The following is a 22,378-nucleotide window of genomic DNA, read 5'->3' as shown; positions in this document are numbered from 1 at the left end:
GGAAATTGCTGGTAGAGAGTAAATATTTAATAGAAAATCGTGGCGCCCAATCTGGCGATTGCATGCCAGACCAATTCCTATACTTTTTACCAACTTTTCATTGATTTTTCCTCAGAGGCCATTGGCCTATAAATCAGTATTCAGATTTCAAATACAAAAGAGATTTATGGTCTCCCCTTTTCTTCTGAATTTCCAAGTTGTACCGAAGCACATAATAGCAACAAATGAAGTTAATACACTTTGTCCACTACAACAAATGACCCCCATGAAGATTATATTAATTTAATTTGCTATGGCCAACTTTTTATGGTCTATTCACCTTATCGACTCGTCGTTGTGTAGCGATTCGAGAAATCTGAATTTTGTGTGTACGTGTGAGAGTGCCCTCATCACAACATAAGCCAAATTAGTTTATTCATCAAAGTCCTTTGGTAAATTATTTGAAAATTTCTTCCAATGACTGAAAGCTCCCCCCACTCCAGATGACATAAATTTAATGCCGAGCCTTGGCTTTAAAAAGAAAACCTTATGATTTATTTTCTCTTCGGAATTGTAGATACATATTTTAATTTGTTCAGTTTTTTTTCGATTACTTGCACTTACCATACAGAATTTCTCCTCAAAAAACAAGATGTAGTCTCCCATTAATTGCAAAAAGTAAATATATAGCCTAATGTTACATGAATCCACACAAATTCAATACCCTTTGTTGACACAGGTCTTTTTGTGGGAAAATAAATAATGTAAATGTCACTTAATTCCGCTCAACACAAATAATGAAAAGTACAAAAAAAGAGAAAATGTTTCCTTTACCATTTCTGGGTTCTCAGGTTCATTATCTAAGGAATTTGTGGTGTTGTTGTTATTGTTCCTTTAAATGCGCCGTGCAGAAGAGATTCGTGTTGAGGTGGTGCACAGTAGTTGGGAAGGAAACTAAACGTGGATTTTTAACAATTTTTCAAGGACTACAAATAAAGGTGGATTTTTTAAAAAATATTTTTCAAGGACTACCAAGAAACGTGGATTTTTTAAAAAATATTTTTCAAGGACTACCAAAAAACGTGAATTTTTTAAAAAATATTTTTGAAGGACTACCAAGAAACGTGGATTTTTTAAAAAAAATATTTTTCAAGGACTACCAAAAAACGTGGATTTTTTAAACAATATTTTTCAAGGACTACCAAAAAACGTGGATTTTTTAAACAATATTTTTCAAGGACTACCAAAAAACGTGGATTTTTTAAAAAATATTTTTTTAAAAATTTTTTTCAAGGACTGGATTTTTTAAAAAATATTTTTAAAAAATATTTTTCAAGGACTGGATTTTTTAAAAAATATTTTTCAAGTACTGGATTTTTTAAAAAGTATTTTTTAAAAAATATTTTTCAAGGACTGGATTTTTTAAAAAAATACTTTTCAAGGACTACCAAAAAACGTGGATTTTTTAAAAAATTATTTTCAAGGACTACCAAAAAAAGTGGATTTTTAAAAAAAATGTTTAAAAAATATTTTTTAAGGACTGGACTTTTCAAAAAACTCTTTTCAACGTGGATTTTTAAAAAAATGGTTAAAAAATATTTTTCAAAGACTGGACTGGAAAAAAACACTTTTCAAGGACTACCAAGAAACGTGGATTTTTTAAAATATATTTTTCAAGGACTACCAAGAAACGTGGATTTTTTAAAATATATTTTTCAAGGACTACCAAGAAACGTGGATTTTTTAAAAAATATTTTTCAAGGACTACCAAGAAACGTGGATTTTTTAAAAAATATTTTTCATGGATCATCAATGAACGTTTTTTCAAGAACTACCAAGAAACGTGGATTTTTTAAAAAATATTTTTCAAGGACAACAAAGAAACGTGATTTTTTTAAAAATATTTTTCAAGGACAACCAAGAAATGTGGATTTTTTAAAAAATATTTTTTCAATGACTATTAAGAAATGTGGATTTTTAAAAAAATATTTTTTCAATGACTATTAAGAAATTTGGATTTTTTAAAAAAATATTTTTTAAGGACTACCAAGAAACGTGAATTTTTTTGAGAAATATTTTTTAAGGAGTACAAAGAAACGTGGATTTTTTAAGAAATATTTTTTAAGGAGTACAAAGAAACATGGATTTTTTAAGAAATATTTTTCATGAAAATTATTTTTAAAGAGTCCACATTTGATTGATGATCCATGAAAAAATATTTTTAAAGAGTCCACATTTGATTGATGGTGTTAATTCAAAGACTTATTCACGAATGAAAATATGTATCCATTAAAATAAGTGAAAAGGAGAATACAGAATAATAGATTGACATTTCATGTAAGTACAAAAAGGAATGAGAAAAATATGCACAGTTGCTATAATTTGTATTTAAGAAAGTATTATTTCCAACAGATGGTCTATGAAAAAATATTTTTAAAGAGTCCACATTTGATTGATGGTCAATGAAAAAATATTTTTAAAAAATCTACGATTATTGATCATCCATAAAAAAATATTTTTAAAAAATCCACGTTTATTGATGGTCCATGAAAAAATATTTTTAAAAAATCCACGTTTATTGACGGTCCATGAAAAAATATTTTAAAAAATCCACGTTTATTGACGGTCCATCAAAAATTTTTTTTAAAGAGTCCACATTTGATTGATGGTCTATGAAAAAATATTTTTAAAGAGTCCACATTTGATTGATGATCCATAAAAAAATATTTTTAAAAAATCCACGTTTATTGATGATCCATAAAAAAAATATTTTTAAAAAATCCACGTTTATTGTTGGTCCATGAAAAAATATTTTTAAAAAATCCACGTTTATTGTTGGTCCATGAAAAAATATTTTTAAAAAATCCACGTTTATTGTTGGTCCATGAAAAAATATTTTTTAAAAATCCACGTTTATTGTTGGTCCATGAAACAATATTTTTAAAAATCCACGTTTAATGATGGTCCATAAAATAATATTTTTTAAAAATCCACGTTTATTGATGGTCCCTGAAAAAATATTTTTAAAAAATCCACGTTTGTTGGTGGTCCATGAAAAAAAAATTTTTAAAAAATCCACGTTTGTTGATGGTCCATGAAAAAATATTTTTGAAAAATCCACATTTATTGTTGGTCCATGAAAAAAATATTTTAAAAAAAATCAACGTTTATTGCTGGTCCATGAAAAAAATATTTTAAAAAATCCACGTTTGTTGGTGGTCCATGAAAAAATATTTTTAAAAAATCCACGTTTATTGTTGGTCCATGAAAAAATATTTTTAAAAAATCCACATTTATTGTTGGTCCATGAAAAAAATATTTTAAAAAAAATCAACGTTTATTGCTGGTCCATGAAAAAAATATTTTAAAAAATCCACGTTTGTTGGTGGTCCATGAAAAAATATTTTTAAAAAATCCACGTTTATTGTTGGTCCATGAAAAAATATTTTTAAAAAATCCACATTTATTGTTGGTCCATGAAAAAATATTTTTAAAAAATCCACGTTTATTGTTGGTCCATGAAAAAATATTTTTAAAAAATCCACGTTTATTGTTGGTCCATGAAAAAATATTTTTAAAAATCCACGTTTAATGATGGTCCATGAAAAAATATTTTTAAAAAATCCACGTTTATTGTTGGTCCATGAAAAAATATTTTTAAAAAATCCACGTTTATTGTTGGTCCATGAAAAAATATTTTTAAAAAATCCACGTTTATTGTTGGTCCATGAAAAAATATTTTTAAAAAATCCACGTTTATTGTTGGTCCATGAAAAAATATTTTTAAAAAATCCACGTTTATTGTTGGTCCATGAAAAAATATTTTTAAAAAATCCACGTTTATTGTTGGTCCATGAAAAAATATTTTTAAAAATCCACGTTTAATGATGGTCCATGAAAAAATATTTTTAAAAAATCCACGTTTATTGTTGGTCCATGAAAAAATATTTTTAAAAAATCCACGTTTATTGTTGGTCCATGAGAAAATATTTTTAAAAAATCCACGTTTATTGTTCGTCCATGAAAAAATATTTTTAAAAAATCCACGTTTATTGTTGGTCCATGAAAAAATATTTTTAAAAAATCCACGTTTATTGTTGGTCCATGAAAAAATATTTTTAAAAAATCCACGTTTATTGTTGGTCCATGAAAAAATATTTTTAAAAAATCCACGTTTATTGATGGTCCATGAAAAAATATTTTTAAAAAATCCACGTTTGTTGTTGTTCCATGGAAGAATATTTTTAAAAAATCCACGTTCATTGATTATCCATGAAAAAATATTTTTAAAAAATATTTAAAAAATATTAAATTGTTGGTCCATGAAAAAATATTTTTAAAAAATCCACGTTTATTGTTGGTCCATGAAAAAATATTTTTAAAAAATCCACGTTTATTGTTGGTCCATGAAAAAATAGTTTAAAAAAATCCTCGTTTATTGTTGGTCCATGAAAAAATATTTTTAAAAAATCCACGTTTATTGTTGGTCCATGAAAAAATAGTTTAAAAAAATCCTCGTTTATTGTTGGTCCATGAAAAAATATTTTTAAAAAATCCACGTTTATTGTTGGTCCATGAAAAAATAGTTTAAAAAAATCCTCGTTTATTGTTTGTCCATAATCATTTTTTTTAAAAAATCCAAATTCATAGATGGTCCATGAAAAAATATTTTTAAAAAATCCACATTTATTGCGGGTCCACGAAATAATATTTTTAAAAAATCCATGTTTGTTGATGATCCATGAAAAAATATTTTTAAAAAATCCACGTTTATTGTTGGTCCATGAAAAAAAAATTGTAAAAAATTCACATTTATTTTTGGTCCATGGAAAAATATTTTTAAAAAATTCACAATTATTGTTGGTCCATGAAAAAATATTTTTAAAAAATCCACGTTCATTGATGATCCATGAAAAAATATTTTCAAAAAATCCACGTTCATTGATGATCCATGAAAAAATATTTTTAAAAAATGCATGTTCATTGATGATCCATGAAAAAATATTTTTAAAAAATCCACGTTCATTGGTGATCCATGAACAAATATTTTAAAAAAATCCACGTTTATTGATAATCCATAAAAAAATATTTTTAAAAATCCATGTTTATTAATGGTCGTTGAAAAAATATTTTTAAAAAAGCCACTTTCATTGTTGGTCCATAAAAAAATATTTTTAAAAAAGCCACTTTCATTGTTGGTCCATAAAAAAATATTTTTAAAAAAGCCACTTTCATTGTTGGTCCATGAAAAAATATTTTTAAAAAATCCACGTTTATTGTTGGTCCATGAAAAAATATTTTTAAAAAATCCACGTTTATTGATGGTTTATGAAAAAATATTTTTTTAAAATCCACGTTTAATGTTGGTCCATGAAAAAATATTTTTTAAAAATCAACGTTTATTGTTGGTCCGTGAAAAAAAAAAAAATTTTAAATCAATGTTTATTTATGGTCCATGAAAAAATATTTTAAAAAAATCCACATTTATTTTTGGTCCATGAAAAAATATTTTTAAAAAATTCACGTTTATTGTTGGTCCATGAAAAAATATTTTTATAAAATCCACGTTTATTGTTGGTCCATGAAAAAATATTTTTAAAGAACCCACGTTTATTGTTGTTCCATGAAAAAATATTTTTAAAAAATCCACGTGTATTGTTGGTCCATGAAAAAATATTTTTAAAAAATCCACGTTTATTGTTGTTAAATGAAAAAATATTTCTTAAAAATCCACGTTTATTGATGGTGTATAGAAAAATATTTTTTGGTCCATGAAAAAATATTTTAAAAAATTCAAATTTAAATATAACCCTTGCTATAAAAAATCCTATTGCTGACTTATCTCACGTGGAAACTTTAAGGTTTTGATAAAATTTATCTTGAAGATTTCGAACACTGTTCTGAGTCTATTTTTCTTTATTTGAATATTTGTACACCCACCGTTTGCCATGTGAATAAACAAAAGCAAGAAATTATTGTCAGTTTTAGAACAGTGTGGCTTGTTTGTTCGGGATACCGTAGTATTTTGTTGTTGCAAAATGGTCAGGCTTATCCCTTTATTGTTGTTTTTATAAAAACAACGTTTGTTTATTAGTGGAGAACGATGGTAATGTTTACCAGTTTTAATTATAGCGAAAGTGCCAGGAAACGTATACATAAACACGCTCTACTAGCTCACTTGCTTGCTTGATCTACCTCTCTCCCCGTAAGCCTCTCTCTCTTCATCTCTATTACCATCTGTGCACATCCTTCCGCCACCGCCTCAACAACACATAAATCCAAATAGGAAAAAAATTAACACAAGTATTGTTACAATATCTTGTTCGGTGCGAGAGAGACAGATAGAGCTTCGAGAGTGCTCCAACGATAAAGGACATTAACATGACAATAAGGATATGTTGCATGTACGTATGCTGACAGGAAGCCTGGAGACACAACATCGTTATGTCGTTTATTCAACTGTATTTCCTTGTAAAGTGAAAGGAGGGAAATTTAACATATTTGCTCGGCTGTGTAGAGGATGGTAGGCTTTTAATGGAAAATTATGTGGATGTTGTGCGAATGTTAATGTTGATGAAGATGGCAAAGGTTAAAACATTCAGGCTAAATGGTAAACAAGGAAGTATAAAGAAAAGTACAAAATTTCCGGTAAAAATTATTGGTCTTGTTATGCCAACCGAATTCAGGGAATATTGATGTTCTTTGAGCGAAAAAATGAACATGGGCTTAATTGTGTGATTTTTACCAATTAAAAGGAGTACTGAAAGGACAAATGTCAAGAGAATGCCTAAAGCATATATGTTTGCCGTAATAAACTTATCTGTACCCCTATTGAGGCTTTATGTTGATTAAAAGCTAAAATTTGAGATTCCACTAAATCTAATACAATATGTACCATAGGGTCCAGAAGGCCAAAATAGTACAATTGCCCTTGATTATGTCTTTTGGATATAGAATTATTAAATTGCTCATACAGCTCTTTTATATTTGGAATTCAGTACCAAATGCTTACGAAACGTACTTAAAGGTACAATAAAGTTTACCATTTAAAGAAAACGTACTTAAAAGTACAAAAAGGTCACCATTGATCGATCAGAAATTCTTCGAGGTTCCAGTTTTCGTTTGTGACATAGTCAATAAAAATCAAAACGATATTGAAGAGATTTTGTATTACAAAAAAAAAAAAACACAATATGTAATATGTAAATCTTGTTTCGTGGATATGGATATAAAATCCTTTAAAAATCTACGTTGACGACTTTGAATGTCCTTGAACGTGGCTGACTCGGAAAATCCTTTAATAGCTTCTTGAAAAAAAATCGACGCTGACAAGCCTAAAAGTCCTTCAAAAAATGTTTTTAGTAAATCTAAACTTAATTTCAAGCTAATCCTAGCTAACGACTCTGAAAGTCCTTGAAAAAATAAATTGAAACAAGTAAAAAAGCTGTAAGTTCGACCGGGCCGAACTTTGAATACCCTCCACCATTTGAAACAAATTTAGCAATTTTCAAAAAAAAAAAAAAAAAAAATAAATAAATAAATAAATAAATAAAATCCTTTGAAAATTCTGTTAAAATCTTAAAAATACCGAATGTAGCCGTTAAATTAGGATCTATACGACGACATGGACCTGCATAGGCTTTTGTCATAAGCCATTACAGTATTCAAATACGAAACTTCAAAAAAATCGGTGAATGATGATGATGTAAAGTACCGAATGTCGGGAGGTACCGTTTTATTGGGGCTATACGAAGACGTGGACCCGCACAGAAAATTTTCTGTCTTAACCTGTGCATTCATTACGAACTTCAAATGCCAAATTTGAAACAATTTCGGTGCATAATGTCGCTAAAATCTTCAAAACACCAAATATCGGGAGGTACCCTTACATGGGGGCTATACGAAGACGTGGACCTGCACAGACAATTTTCTGTCATAGGCTGCAGTGCCCATTACGAACTTCAAATACCAAATTTGAAACAATTCCAGTTAATAATGTCCCTGAACTCATCAAAATACTGAATATCGGGGGGTACCGTTATATGGGGGCTATACAAAGACGTGGACCTGCACATATAATTTTCTGTCATAGGCTGCAGTACCCATTAGGAACTTTAAATACCAAAATTTGAGATATTTGCGGTGAATAATGACGCTTAAATCATTAAAATACCAAAAATAAAAATACCAAAAGTCCTAAAGACATAATACACATTGAAGTAAAATTTTATCAACCTACTACATTTCGTTCGGAAGCTAGAGTTTAAATGTTAAAAGTTTCCATCGCAAAGTAACCCAAATAAAGGGAAAGTTCCCTACTCTTCTATATTTTTTTAAAGGGCTTCGTAGCAAGTCAAAATGTTCCACATTGGTCCATGAAAAAATATTTTTTTTAAATCAACGTTTATCGATGGTCCTTGAAAAAAATATTTTTTAAAAATCCGCGTTTGTTGATGGTCCATGAACAAATATATTTTTTTAACAAATTTCACATTTATTGGCGACCCATGAATAAATAAAATTATGTTTATTGATGGTCCATCCACATTCATTGACAGTAAAAAATATTTAAAAAAATCTACGTTCACTGACAGTCTCTGAAAAAGTACTTTTAAATCCATGAAAAATATTTTAAAAAATCCACATATATTTATGGTTCATAAAAAAATATTTAAAAAACCGTTTATTGATAGTCTATGAAACAATATTTTTAAAAAATCTACGTTTATTGATGGTCCATAAAATATTTTTAAAATATCTACCTTCGTTGATGGTCTACAAAAAAATATTCTTTTAAAAAATAAAATATTTGTATATCAAAAAATGGTTGAAAATTCTCTTTGATCATCACTCTGCAAAGTCAAAATAATTATCATAAACTTCTACTACACGTCTCAGAAGACATCAAAAGTCTAAATCTTACCCAAATACCAGGAATTTGTATGTATTAAAGATTTAGGGTAAAAGCCGTAGTTTTGTCAATTTGTGTAAAAATCTCCACCAAAGCATGATTTTAGAAAGAAAGAAATCTCTATATCCTTTATATATTAAGAAAATATTTCAATCAATGTCCTAATTTTTGTGATTGGGTTTTTCTTCAGCAATTTTCATGCTAGCTTTTTCACTATAAGTCTAAGAATAAATTATGCACCTAGATAAAATAGATTTGAAATAATGATTGGGCCAAAAATTATGTAACACCTCGAAATATTGGTTTCACACATAGGAAAGTATATATGGATCTTCCTATCTCGCCGAGCTGAGTCGATCTAGCTATGTATGTCCGTCAGTCCGTCCGTCCGTCTGTCCATGTTAATTTGTAATCAGTCTACAGGTCGCAATTATGGTCCGATATTCATGAAATTTAGAATGGAGGTGGGACTAGAACCAGACCCCTTAATATTATGCGATCATCTCCAAAAGAAATAGAGTTCTACTCTGGTTCTTGCCCTACCTCCATTCTAAATTTAGTGAAGATCGGGCCATAATGACCTGTAGAGTGATTAAAAATTAACATGGACAGACGGAAAGGCGGACGGACGGACATACATAGCTAGATCGACTCAGCTCTGCGAGATAGGAAGATCGATATATACTTTCCTATGTGGGAAACCAATATTTCGAGGTGTTACATAATTTTTGGCCCAATTAAACTTATAATACCCCCAACACATAGTGTTGTAGGGTATAAAAATCCACGTTTATTTCCCTCACCCAAAAAAATATATATTTAAAAAAAAAACCAATTATTGAAAACATAATAAATTTATATTATATAAGTATTTTTATAAAACCACGTATTAAAAAAACCAATCACGTATTGAAAAAAATCACCCAAACACAAAAAAAAAAATTAAAAATCCACGTATTGAAGAAAAATCTATCACCCAAAAACAAGAAAAAAACATTTAAAAAATTCCACTTATTGAAAAAATCCGATTTTATTTCCATAAGCCAAAAAAATATTTTAAAGAATCTACGTATTAAAAAAGTCCGCATTTATTTCCATCTCCCAAAAAATATTGAAAGAAAAACACTTATTGATAAAAATCCATCACCAAGAAAAAAAAAATAAATAAATAAAATATTTAAAAAAACCCGCATATAGAAAAAATCCATCACAAAAAAAAAAAAACAGGAAAGAAAGTCTTAAAGTCAGTCGACTTTATGATACACTACACCACTTTGTAGAGCTCCACATAACAATTAAAAGTTAGTAGAGCTCCACACAACAATTAAAAGTTTTTATGGAAGAATTCAATCATACACACTATGATTATAATTTTAATTAAAAGTTCAAAAGACTAAATATGTATCTTTTATTTGATATATTGCCCATTTGATATATATGGGAGCTATATCCAAATCTGAACCGATCTTGATAAAATTTGGCTAAGATATATCTAAGCGGTATTTCATATAATTCCCTGAATATCGTTGTTACGGAGTGCATATTACGGCTGTGGGTAACAAGTATAAAAAGTCGGATGAATAATATATATGAGAGCTATAGCTATATCTAAACCGATCTTCACCAAATTTGGCATACTACCTTCTAGACTCAATTCGGTCGTATGTGCCAAATTTCATCCTATTTAGACAAATATTAGACGTTTGGTGCACAATAGAAGGTAAATCGGACGAAGTTATATACGGGAGCTATATCCAAATCGGAACCGATCTCGATAAAATTGAGCAAAGGTATTTCTGAGCTGTATTTGATATATTTTACCTAAATATTGTTGTTACAGAGTGCATATTACGCCTGCGGAGGGCAAAAATAACAAATCGGATGAACAATATATATAGGAGCTATAGCTATATCTGAACCGATTTCGATAAAATTTGGCATACTTATTTTCAGGCCTAATTTGGGTGCATATGCAAAATTTTATATAATTCGGGCTGATATTACACGTTTGGTGCACAATAAAATGCAAATCGGATGAATATATATATATATATATATATATATATGGGAGCTATATTTAAATTTTTACCGATTATCTCCAATTTCTATAGGCTTCGTCCTTGGACCAAACAAATGATTTGTGCAAAATTTCATCTGTATAGGGCAATAAATGCGAACTGTACTTCGTTTACAAAAATTCATGGACAGACGGACGGACGGACATGCATTAATCGACTCAGAATGTGATTCTATGCAGATCGTCAAAAGGAACTATGGGGCTATCCTGGGCCTGTTACAAACAAATGCACAAAGACATAATACCCTGACCACCTTGTGGTGTAGGGTATAAAAATATACGTATTGAAAAAAAATTACATCACCCAAAAAATATTAAAAAAAATCCATGTATTTATAAAAACGTTTATTTCTATTACCCAAATTTATATTTAAAACATCCACTATTTCCATTACAAAAAAAATATTTAAAAAATTCCACGTATTGAAAAAATTAACGTTTATTTCTATCATGTAAAATAATATTTTAAAAAATCCACATTTATTTCTATTACCTAAAATATTATTTTAAAAAATCCACGTTTATTTCTATCACCTAAAATAATATTTTAAAAAATCCACGTTTATTTCTATCACCTAAAATAATATTTTAAAAAAATCCACGTTTATTTCTAGAAGAAGTGGCTAACCTTCTCTATCTCTCTTGTACACCGGAAGTGCTATACTGACCTAATACCACCACTTAAACTCCCACATCTGTACTATCCTCCATATCAACATTTTTTTTTCATTTCATTTCAATTGTTAAAACAAAAGCTGGCGCATAACAAAATAATTTACGCTACACCCATAAACCTATTTGATATTCATGGAAAATTGAAAGAAGAGACACATTTCGGCTAAGACGTTTACAGATCAAATATTTTGGTAGAAAAAAAAGTAAACAACAAGAACATCAACAATGAATGTAATCAACATTTAACACTCACACATACATACATACACATAATGACGATGACACCATCTAGCCATCCACTTTTGTTGATTGAATTACCGGCAATAAACACTTCTCAAGCATACCTAAAAATAGACAGAAAAAAAAACAAAAACAATAACATCATTATTACATTGTCAAAAAACAAAACAAAAAAAAAAAATAAAATAAAATAAAAAAACAAAGAAAAAAAGCAAATGTCATGAAATGTTGTCATTTTTTCAATTCTTTTGGTTAGGAGTTTTTTATGGCTTCCTCGTTTTATGTCCTTACGTTTCATTTCAAATTTACACATAAAAAGAGAGAGTGATTTTCTATGAGGGTGTGTAGGGGAAAATTGAAAAACATTTTTTTTTTGGTAACACCAAAATAATTTATGCACACATTCCACTCCCAAGCAACCAACCATCCATCAGACCCATATGAGTAATGGTAGATGGTAATAAAAGCTCAACGAGTCCATTAAGGAAATGCAAATTAAATGCTCTGAAGTTTTCCGGTGATTGAAGAGGTGTCAAGGGAAGTGCCAAAAGAATTATTTGGAGGAAGTTTATAAATTCGACAAATATTTATAAAATTCAAGGGACATACTTATAAAAATATATGTATAACAAGTATGCGAAGACTTAAGTCGGATGGAGGCAACCATGTGCGGTACTGTTTCTATAGATCTAAAGATTTGTAGATCTGATTTTGACTGGAATATAAAGAATCCCTCGAGATGTTTTTATACCATCCACCATACACAGAATAGAGGTAATATTAAGTTCGTCATTCCGTTTGTAACTCATCGAAATAATAATTTTAGACCTAACATAGTATATATATATTTTCGATCAGCATAAAATTCTAAGACGATTTAGACCTGTCCGCCTGCCCCTCTGTGCGTCCGTTATAAATACGCTGGAGTCAAAACAAAATAAGATAGGAAGCTGAAATTGTGCATAAATCAGTCTTTTTTTTTTTGCAGGCAGATCAAGTTATAAGATAGGCCATATTGGTCCACGATGTCGTATAGTCTCATGCTACCTCCAAATATACGGCATTTTGATGATTTTAGCCACATTTTTCCATAGAATTGTCTGAAAATCCAAAATCTTTATGAGTACTTAACCCCCATACAACGTTCCCTACGACATTCGGTATTTTGATTATTTTAACGATATTATTCGCCGGAATTCTTTCAAATATCGTATTTGAAGTTCGTAATGGATACTACAACCTATAACGGAAAATTGTCTAGGTAGGTCAAGTCCTCATATAGCCCACATATAACGGCACCTCCCTTTTTACCGAAATTGTTTCAAATTTCGTATTTAAAGCTCGTAATGGATACGTTTAAATTTGCAGTTAAACGTCTTCATAAAGCCCTTATATAACGGGTTTCCTTCGAGCGGAACTTAGCTACTTTTTTTTCTTATACATAATTGGAGGTCTAAAAATATTATTTAGAACGTCAAGACTCGTTCTCTAATTTTCGATTAAACAGTGCGACATGCGTATCGGCGTTTTGAAAGTTTACATCACAAAGTAACGAAAATTGAGGGGGCAAGTACCTTTCATTTCCAAATTTCGATTATACTGTGCGACAAATTATTTTTTTCTAAAATTACAGTGAAAATATAACAAAAATAAAATATAGAAGACACCTGTATCGGGCTTTAGAGGATGCCTGTTCCCCCACTACCTCATTTTTTTTAAATTTCGGAACTAAGATAGGAATCCTTATTGCAGATTACAATACGAGAATCATTCTGGTTGAAAATTTCAATCCCCAAGGGGTCTTTTTGGTCCTTTTTTGAAAATATGGTTTGAAAATCTCTTTAAATGGGATCGTAGCAGATCAAAATATTCTATGTTTATCATAAAATTCTACTATTGGTCCCAGAAGATATCAAAATTCTAAATCGTACCTAAACGCCAGCAATTCATATATAGTAAGCAAAACATTTTAGGGTTAAAGCGGTATTTTTTTGAGTTTACACCAATCTTTTTTGAGTTTACACAAAATCTCCAATAAAGCATCACTTAAGAAGAATGATATCGAAGACAAAAATATTCGTCATCAGTTTTATATTATACAGATAATAATACTAGAATTATTCTGGTTCAAAATTTTAATCCTCAAGCTACCCAACAAAGGGGTCTTTTTGGTTGTTGTTGTTTTTTTTTTTTTTTTTTTTTTTTTTTTTTTTGAAAAAAAAGCTAAAAACTCCATTTACCCGAGATTGTAGCAAGTCAAAATATCCTAAAATTCTACTATAGATAGACATCAAAAGTCTAATATATCATATATTATGTTTTTTGCTGTTAGTTCTATACATTTGAAAATATCTTCTTTAAAGCTTTATTTTAGAAGGTTAACATCAAAGACAGAAATAACCTCCATCAAATTTTACTATAAGTCACCAAAGGGGCGAAATCTCTATCTCCATCATATATCAAGAAAATGTGAGTATCAATGTTGCTATATAAAAAACGCGATAATATTTCACATAGTTTTTATTGATTTTTCTTCGACATTTTTCGAGTTGAAAGTAATATAAAACCTCATTTTTGGCAGAAAGTGTAAAGAAGGGAAATATTCTACAGCAAATTTCACTATAAGTCACGGAAGAAACTATGTAGCTTGAAACGATAGTTTTTAAGAAAATTATATTGAAAATATATGTAAATATTATACGTTGAAATTATATGTTTACGATTTTGATTGCTAATTATATTCAATTCCAAAATTCTCCTACAAGCAAACATTTTGGAAGGATGCCGCCAGAAAAAAAAGTGTTCTTCATCAAATTTCAGTATAGGTCACCGAAGAAGAGAAATCTCTATCTGCGTTATATACTAAGAAAATGTGGCTATCAATGTTCCTACATAAAAAAACGCGAAAATATTTTTTTAGTGATTTTTCTACGGCCTTTTTCGAGTTAAGGCATGAAAATAATATAAAACTTCAATTTTGTCAGAAAGTCTCAAAAGAAGAAATATTCAACACTATATTTCACTATAAGTCTCGGAATAATACATTTATCTAGCCGTAATAGTTTTGAAGAAAATTACATTCGAAATTTGTAAATTATAAGGGGAAATCATATATCATGTTTTTTTGCTTTTAGTTCTATACATTTGAAAATATCTCCTTTAAAGCTTTATTTTAGACGGTTTACATCAAAGACAGAAATAATCTCCATCAAATTTCACTATAAGTCACCAAAGAGGCGAAATCTCTATATCCACTATATATTAAAAAATAGCTATCAATGTTGCTACATAAAAAAACGCGAAAATATTTCCCATTTTTAAATCCATTTTTCTTCGGCCTTTTTCGAGGTGAGGCATGAATGTAATGTAAAATATCGTTTTAGGGAAAAATGTCAAAAGAAGTAATATTCTACACCAAATTTTACTATAAGTCCCGGAAGAAATGATCTACCTTGATTCAATAGTTGTTAAGAAAATTACATTGCAAATATATGCAAATATTAGACGTTGAAATTAAATATGGCCGATTTTGATTGCTAATTATATTCGACTGCAAAATTCTCCTACAAGCAAACATTTCTGAAGGATGACATCAAAGACAATAATATTCTTCATCGAATTTCACTATAAGTCACCAAAGGGAAGAAATTTCTATCTCCATTAGAAATCAAGAAAATGTGGCTATCAATGTTGCTACATAAAAACGCGAAAATATTTCCTACATTTTTGATTGATTTTTCTTCGGTCTTTTTCGAGTTAAGGCATGAAAGTAATATAAAACTTCGTTTTTGGCAGAAAGTGTCAAAAGAAGAAATATTTTTCACCAAATTTTACTATTAGCCTCGAAATAAATAATATAATAGATATAATAGTTTTTAAGAAAATTTTATTCGAACTTTATACATTACAAGTGGAAATTTTAAACTGAGGTTTTTGGTTGATAGCTCCAAATATTTTAAAAAAGCCCGTAAAACTTTATTTTAGAAGATTAAGGTCAACGACAGAAATATTCCTTATCAAATTTCTCTATAAGTCACCAAAGAATCTCCATTATATATCAAGAAAAAGTAGCTGTCAATATTGCTACAAAAAAAAAAAAAAAAACGCGAAAATATTTCCTAGATTTTTGATTGATTTTTCTTCAGCCTTTTTCGAGTTGAGGCATGAAAGTAATATTAAACTTAGTTTTTTGCAAAAATGGTAAAGAGGAGAAATATTCAACGCAAAATTTTACTACAAGTCTTCAAATAATCATAATCATATATCTAACTATAATAGTTTTGAAGAAAATTGCATTCGAAATTTATGTACAACAAGTGAAAATTATATATTGAGGTTTTTGGTTGTTAGCTCCATATATTTAGAAAAAATATTTTAAAACTTTATTTTAGAAGGTTAATGTCAAAGACAACAATATTCTCCATCAAATTTCATTGTAAGTCGCCAAAGAAAAGAAATCTCTATCTCCATTATAAATCAGAAAAATGTGGCTAACATTTTTGCTACAAAAAACGCGAAAATGTTTCCTATATTTTTTTATTGATTTTTCTACGGCCTTTTTCGAGTTGAGGCATGAAAGTAATATAAAACTTCATTTTTGGAAGAAAGACTCAACAGAAGAAATATTCTACACCAAATTTAACTATTAGTCTCGAAATAAACCGTATACCTGGATATAATAGTTTTTAAGAAAATTATATTCGAATTTTGTAAATTACAAGTGAAAATTATATATTGAGGTTTTTGGTTATTAGTTCTATAAATTTAAAGAAATCTCATTTAAGACATAATTTTTAAAGGTTAACATTAAGGACAAAAATATACCTCATCAAATTTCATTGTAAGTCGCCAAAGAAAAGAAATATCTATCTCCATTGTAAATCAGGAAAATATGGTTAACAATTTTGCTACAAAAAACGCGAAAATGTTTCCTATATTTTTTATTGATTTTTCTACGGCCTTTTTCGAGTTGAGACATGAAAGTAATATAAAACTTATTTTTTTGCAGAAAGTGTCAAGGGAAGAAATATTCTACACCAAATTTTACTATTAGTCTCGAAATAAATCATATACCTAGATATAATAGTTTTTAAGAAAATTATATTCGAAATTCGTACATTACAAATGCACTTTATTTGTGAAAATTGTTGACTTTTAATTTTATACATTTCCAATTTTCTTCAAATTCGTCCCTTATTTTTAATTTTTCAGGGAAAGTGTCAAAGGAAGAAATATTTTAGATCAAATTTCATTAGGAGTCTCAGAACAAAAGAAATGGGTACGCCTAATATGTATTTTAGAAAAATGTCATCAATTTTGGTTCATGAATCAAGTTTTTTTATCCTCGGCAAATTTTGCATATTTTGAATTCTCTGCATAATAAAAATAATAATATTAATAATATTTGGATAACCCTATAGGACCTTCTTTATAGATTTTTCTTCACAACTTAGAGTGGCCTTTTCCGATCCCTGAATACCGATTTTATTCAATTTTTCTGCCTCCTAATACTTTATTGGTACGAATATTTTTATTGCCAAAAAAAATTCGTAGGCATTTTTTAATGGAAAAAATTTGGACCTGAAGCCTTCACATTCTATCAAAAAAAAAAAAAAAAAAAAAAAAATGGGTCTTTGAGTACATTTGTATGTATGTCAATTGACTTTTGTTACATATCGATAATGTTTGATTATTGACATTTGAACAGTTGTCACACAATTGGTTGCAGTTGCATACTCTGTGTTGCACATGGGGTTGGAGTTGAAGCTGAACAAGTGTTTTCAAAATTTGAAAACTTCAAAATGACACTATATGTGTGTTCTGTGTTTTGAGCGCACTTATGTAAACTTCGGCATAACTCCCTAAAACAGATCTTACTTTCCTATATAATGCCCTTGAATTTCTTTGGAAAGGCATCACTTGCATTTGATCTCCCCAACGATCAACTTGCATTGAGAATTCAGTCATTAGAGTCAAAATGAAAATAAAATTATTCTTCCTCTTCGCCCTATTGGGTTCCAATGCGGTGGTAAATGGTTTCACAGTCAAAGGCGGTAACAGCGGTGGTTTATCGGCCAAACTTTGTGCCGCGGGTAAAACGCAATTCTGTGTTACGCCAGCGCCACCCGTTGTTGCACCTACAACAACATCAACAGGATCGGTAACTACGGGTACTACACCAACCACGACAGCTACTACTCCGACAACAGCTACAACACCCTCTACAGCTACGACTCCGACAACAACGGGAACCGGTACAGCAACGCCCACTACCACAGGAACCGGTACCGCAACAACGCCAACTGGTACGGGAACTGCACCTACCACTGGAACAACACCACCCACTAGCCCCACATCTCCAACAGCTACATCTTCACCTGCTACCTCAGAAGCACCTGCCACCTCAGCGCCTGATACTTCATCTCCTGACACCTCAGCACCTGCCACCTCCCCGCCTGCAACATCTTCACCCGCTGCCAGTCCTACTGATCCTCCAGCCTCTACCCGTTCTGAGGCTCTAGAGGAGGCTCTTGAAGAAGTCGATAACAATGAAATTCAGGAGAATGAAGATGACTCTGCTGTAGCCATCGCTCATGATGATGCTGACGCCGATGCCGACGCTGACGTCGCCGCCGCCGAAGACGATAGCGAACGTGCCAAGCGTCGCCGTGTGAGAAAAATTCGTCGTAACCGTCGTTTGAGACGTAATCGCAATCGTAAAATACGTCGTAATCGTAAGATACGCCGCAATCGTAAGATACGCCGTAATCGTAAGATAAATCGTAATCGCAAGATACGCCGCAATCGCAGAAAGCGTCTGCAAAGACGTCGCCGCCTGGCACGCCGTAACAGGAGGAGAAACAGGATGGGTTAAGCGGACACTTATGTAAATAAATACTGAACTGAAGGCACTATAACTGATAAGGGTATTTACAAATAATAAAAAAATAATTTAATAAAATATTTTTTTGAATTTTATTTCACTACTGCCAAGATATTTGGAAATTCGTACTATGGGGGCACAAAAGTACTAAATTCGTACCAGCTAAGTATTGGGGCTACATATTGAATTAAATGGGTATTGGGCAACCGATAAGAGACTCTCTGTTTTGGGAAGAAAAATACACGTCATTTAAGGTCTTGTAATTCTAATGCGGCGAATTCAGAAAAAGAATTGCAATCGCCGAAAATAAAAAACCAGCCTTTTTCATGTAAGTTTTTTAATAATAAATATTAAATGTACATATTTCTTTTGTTCGGAGACTCCCAATGAAATTTGATCTAGAATATTTCTTCCTTTCACAGTTTCTCCAAAAAATTAAAAATTAAGGATAAATTTAATTATGTTTGGAAACCTATCAAATGAAAAGTAAAAAATTTACGCAAATAAATTCCACTTCAAATATATGAATTTCGAATGTAATTTTCTCAAAAACTATTATATCTATGAACATAATTTATTCTGAGACTAATGGTGAAATTTGGTGTAGAATATTTCCCCTCTTTACACTTTTTGCCTAAAACGAAGTTTTATATAACTTTCATACCTCAAGTCGAAAAAGACCAAAGAAAAATCCATAAAAAAAACTGGACAATATTTCCGCGTTTTTTAGTTCAGCAACATTGATAGCCACATTTTCTTGATATATATTAGAGATAGAGATATATCTTCATTGGTGACTTATACTGAAATTTGATGGAGAACATTATTATCTTTGACGACATCCTACTAAAGTCATGCCTTATAGGAGATTTTGTAAAGAATATACGTAACTGTCAAAAATGAAATCACATAATTTCTACTTGTAATTATATAAATTTCTAATATAATTTTCTTAAAAAGTATTACATCTAGGTGTCGATTTTCTTCCGAAACTTAAATAATATTTCACGTAGAATATTTCTCTCTTTGACACTTTCTGTCAAACACCAAGTTTTATATTACTTTCAGGCCTCAAGTCGAAAAAGACCGAAGAAAAATCCATAAAAAACTGGGCAATATTTCCGCGTTTTTTTTTTTTTTTAGTGGAGCAACATTGATATCCACATTTTCTTGATATATAATGGAGATAGAGATTTCTCTTCGTTGGTGAATTATACTGAAATTTGATGGAGAACAATATTATCTTTGACGCCATCCTTCCAACATGATTGTTTGAAGGAAAATTTTGGAAGCGAATATAATTATCAATCAAAATCTTAAACATATAACTTCAACGTCTAATATTTGTTTGTATTTCGTAATGTAATTTTTTATCAAAACCACCATATCTAGGGGCAACGTTAATTCCGGAACTTATGGTGAAATTTGGTGCAGAATATTTCCCCTCTTTACACTTTCTGCCTAAAACGAAGTTTTATATCAAATTCATGCCTCAAATCGAAAAAGGCCAACGAAAAATCAATCAAAATATTGACTATATTCTAGCGTTTTTTGTTTAGTGGAGCAACATTGATAGCCACATTTTCTAGATATGTAATGGATATAGAGATTTCTCTTTGTTGGTGACTTATACTGAAATTTGATGGAGAAAAATATTATCTTTGACGCCATCCCTCTAAAATCATGCCTTATTGGAGATTTTGTAAGGAAAATACGTAACTGTCAAAAATGTAATCACATAAATTATGCTTGAAATTATATAAATTTCTTATTTAATTTTCTCCAAAACTACTATATGTAGGTGTCGATTTTCTTCCGAAACTTATAGTAATATTTTGTGTAGAATATTTCTTCCTTTGACACTTTTTTTTATATAACTTTCATATCTCAACTCAAAAACGGCCAATGAAAATCAATCAAAATATAGGCTATATTCTCGGTTTTGTTTTTAGTGTTGCACCATTGATAGTCACATTTTCTGGATATATAATAGAGATAGAGATTTCTCTTTGTTGGTGACTTCTAGTGAAATTTGATGGAGAACAATATTATCTTTGACGCCATCCTTCTAAAATTATGCTCTATTGGAGATTTTGTAAAAAAATATACGCAACTGTCAAAAACATAATCACATAATTTCCCCTTGTAATATTCAAATTTCGAATATAATTTTCTAAAAATCTATTATATCTAGGTGTATATTTTCTTACGGAACTTATCGTAATATTTTGTGTAGAATATTTCTCTCTTTGACACTTTCTGCCAAAAACAATGTTTTATATTACTTTCGTGCCTCTACTCGAAAAAGGAGTAATCCATGAAAAAATTGGCTATATTCTCGCGTTTTTAGTGTAGCAACATTGATAGCCACATTTTCTTGATATATAATAGAGATAGAGATTTTTCTTCGTTGGTGACTTATACTGAAATTTGATGAAGAACAATATTATCTTTGATGTCATTCTTCTAAAATCATGCCTTATAGGACATTTTGTAAAGAGTATACGTAACTCTCCAAAACGTAATCACATAATTTCCACTTGTAATTTCATAAATGTCTAATATAATTTTCTTAAAAAGTATTACATCTAGGTTTTATATTTTCTCCCGGGATTTATAGTATTATTTAGTGTAGAATATTTCCCTCTTTGACACTTTCTGCCTAAAATGAAGTTTTACATTACTTTCATGCTTTAAGTCGAAAAAGGCCATCGAAAAATCAATCAAAATATTGGCTATATTCTCGCGTTTTTTTTAGTGTATCAACATTGATAGTCACTTTTTCTGGATATATAATAGAGATAGATACTTCTCTTCGTTGGTGACTTCTAGTGAAATTTGATGGAGAATAATATTATCTTTGACGCCATCCTTCCAAAACGGTTGTTTGAAGGAGAATTTTGGAAACGAATTTAATTATCAGTCAAAATCTTAAACATATAATTTCAACGTCTAATATTTGTTTTTTATTTCGTAATGTAATTTTCTCCAAAACTACTATAACTAGGGGCATATTTTATTCTGAAAGTTATGGTGAAATTTAGTGTAAAATATTTCCTCTCTTTACACTTTTTGCCTAAATTTAAGTTTTATGTCACTTTCATGCCTCAACACGAAAAAGGCAAACAAAAAAATCAACCAAAATATTGGCTATATTCCCGCGTTTTTTTGTTTAGTGTAGCAACATTGATAGCCACATTTCCTTGATATATAATAGAGATAGAGATTACACTTCGTTGATGACTTACACTGAAATTTGATGAAGAACAATTTTATCTTTGACACCGTCCTTCTATAATCATGCCTTTTGGGAAATATTGTATAGAATATACGTAACTGACATAAACGTAATCACATAATTTTCACTTGTAATTATATAATTTCTAATATTATTTTTTTTTAAAAAAACTATTATATCTTCGTGTATATTTCCTGCCGGGACTTATAGTAATGTTTAGTGTAGAATATTTCTCCCTTTGACACTTTCTGCCAAAAATCAAGTTTTATGTTACTTTCATGCATCAACTCGAAAAAGACCGAAGAAAAATGAATCAAAAATATAGGAAATTTAATCGCGTTTTTATTTTGTAGCAACATTGATAGACATATTTTC

At 29.8% G+C, this 22,378-nt stretch overlaps 2 protein-coding genes across 2 annotated transcripts in view; one reads left to right on the top strand and one right to left on the bottom strand.

Moving 5' to 3' along the window:
• The window catches only part of LOC101887609 (trissin receptor), a 336,966-nt gene that overhangs the window by 218,313 nt on the left and 96,275 nt on the right, over positions 1 to 22,378 (bottom strand). The gene's annotated exons all lie outside the window — the stretch shown is intronic.
• Positions 17,860 to 18,756, top strand: LOC105262451 (mucin-13-like). The gene has a single exon (XM_011297516.1). It carries the CDS (start codon positions 17,860 to 17,862, stop codon positions 18,754 to 18,756), a length of 897 nt encoding a protein of 298 aa, XP_011295818.1.

Source organism: Musca domestica, unplaced genomic scaffold (assembly GCF_030504385.1).
Source record: "Musca domestica strain aabys unplaced genomic scaffold, Musca_domestica.polishedcontigs.V.1.1 62, whole genome shotgun sequence".
Classification (NCBI taxonomy): domain Eukaryota; kingdom Metazoa; phylum Arthropoda; class Insecta; order Diptera; family Muscidae; genus Musca; species Musca domestica.
The sequence above is the reverse complement of the archived record's forward strand: the minus strand, read 5'-3'. Positions and strand labels throughout refer to the sequence as shown.

Bases quoted from the DNA above. Each gene is read 5' to 3' on its own strand.
- LOC105262451 (XM_011297516.1), top strand. From the start codon at position 17,860: ATGAAAATAAAATTATTCTTCCTCTTCGCCCTATTGGGTTCCAATGCG.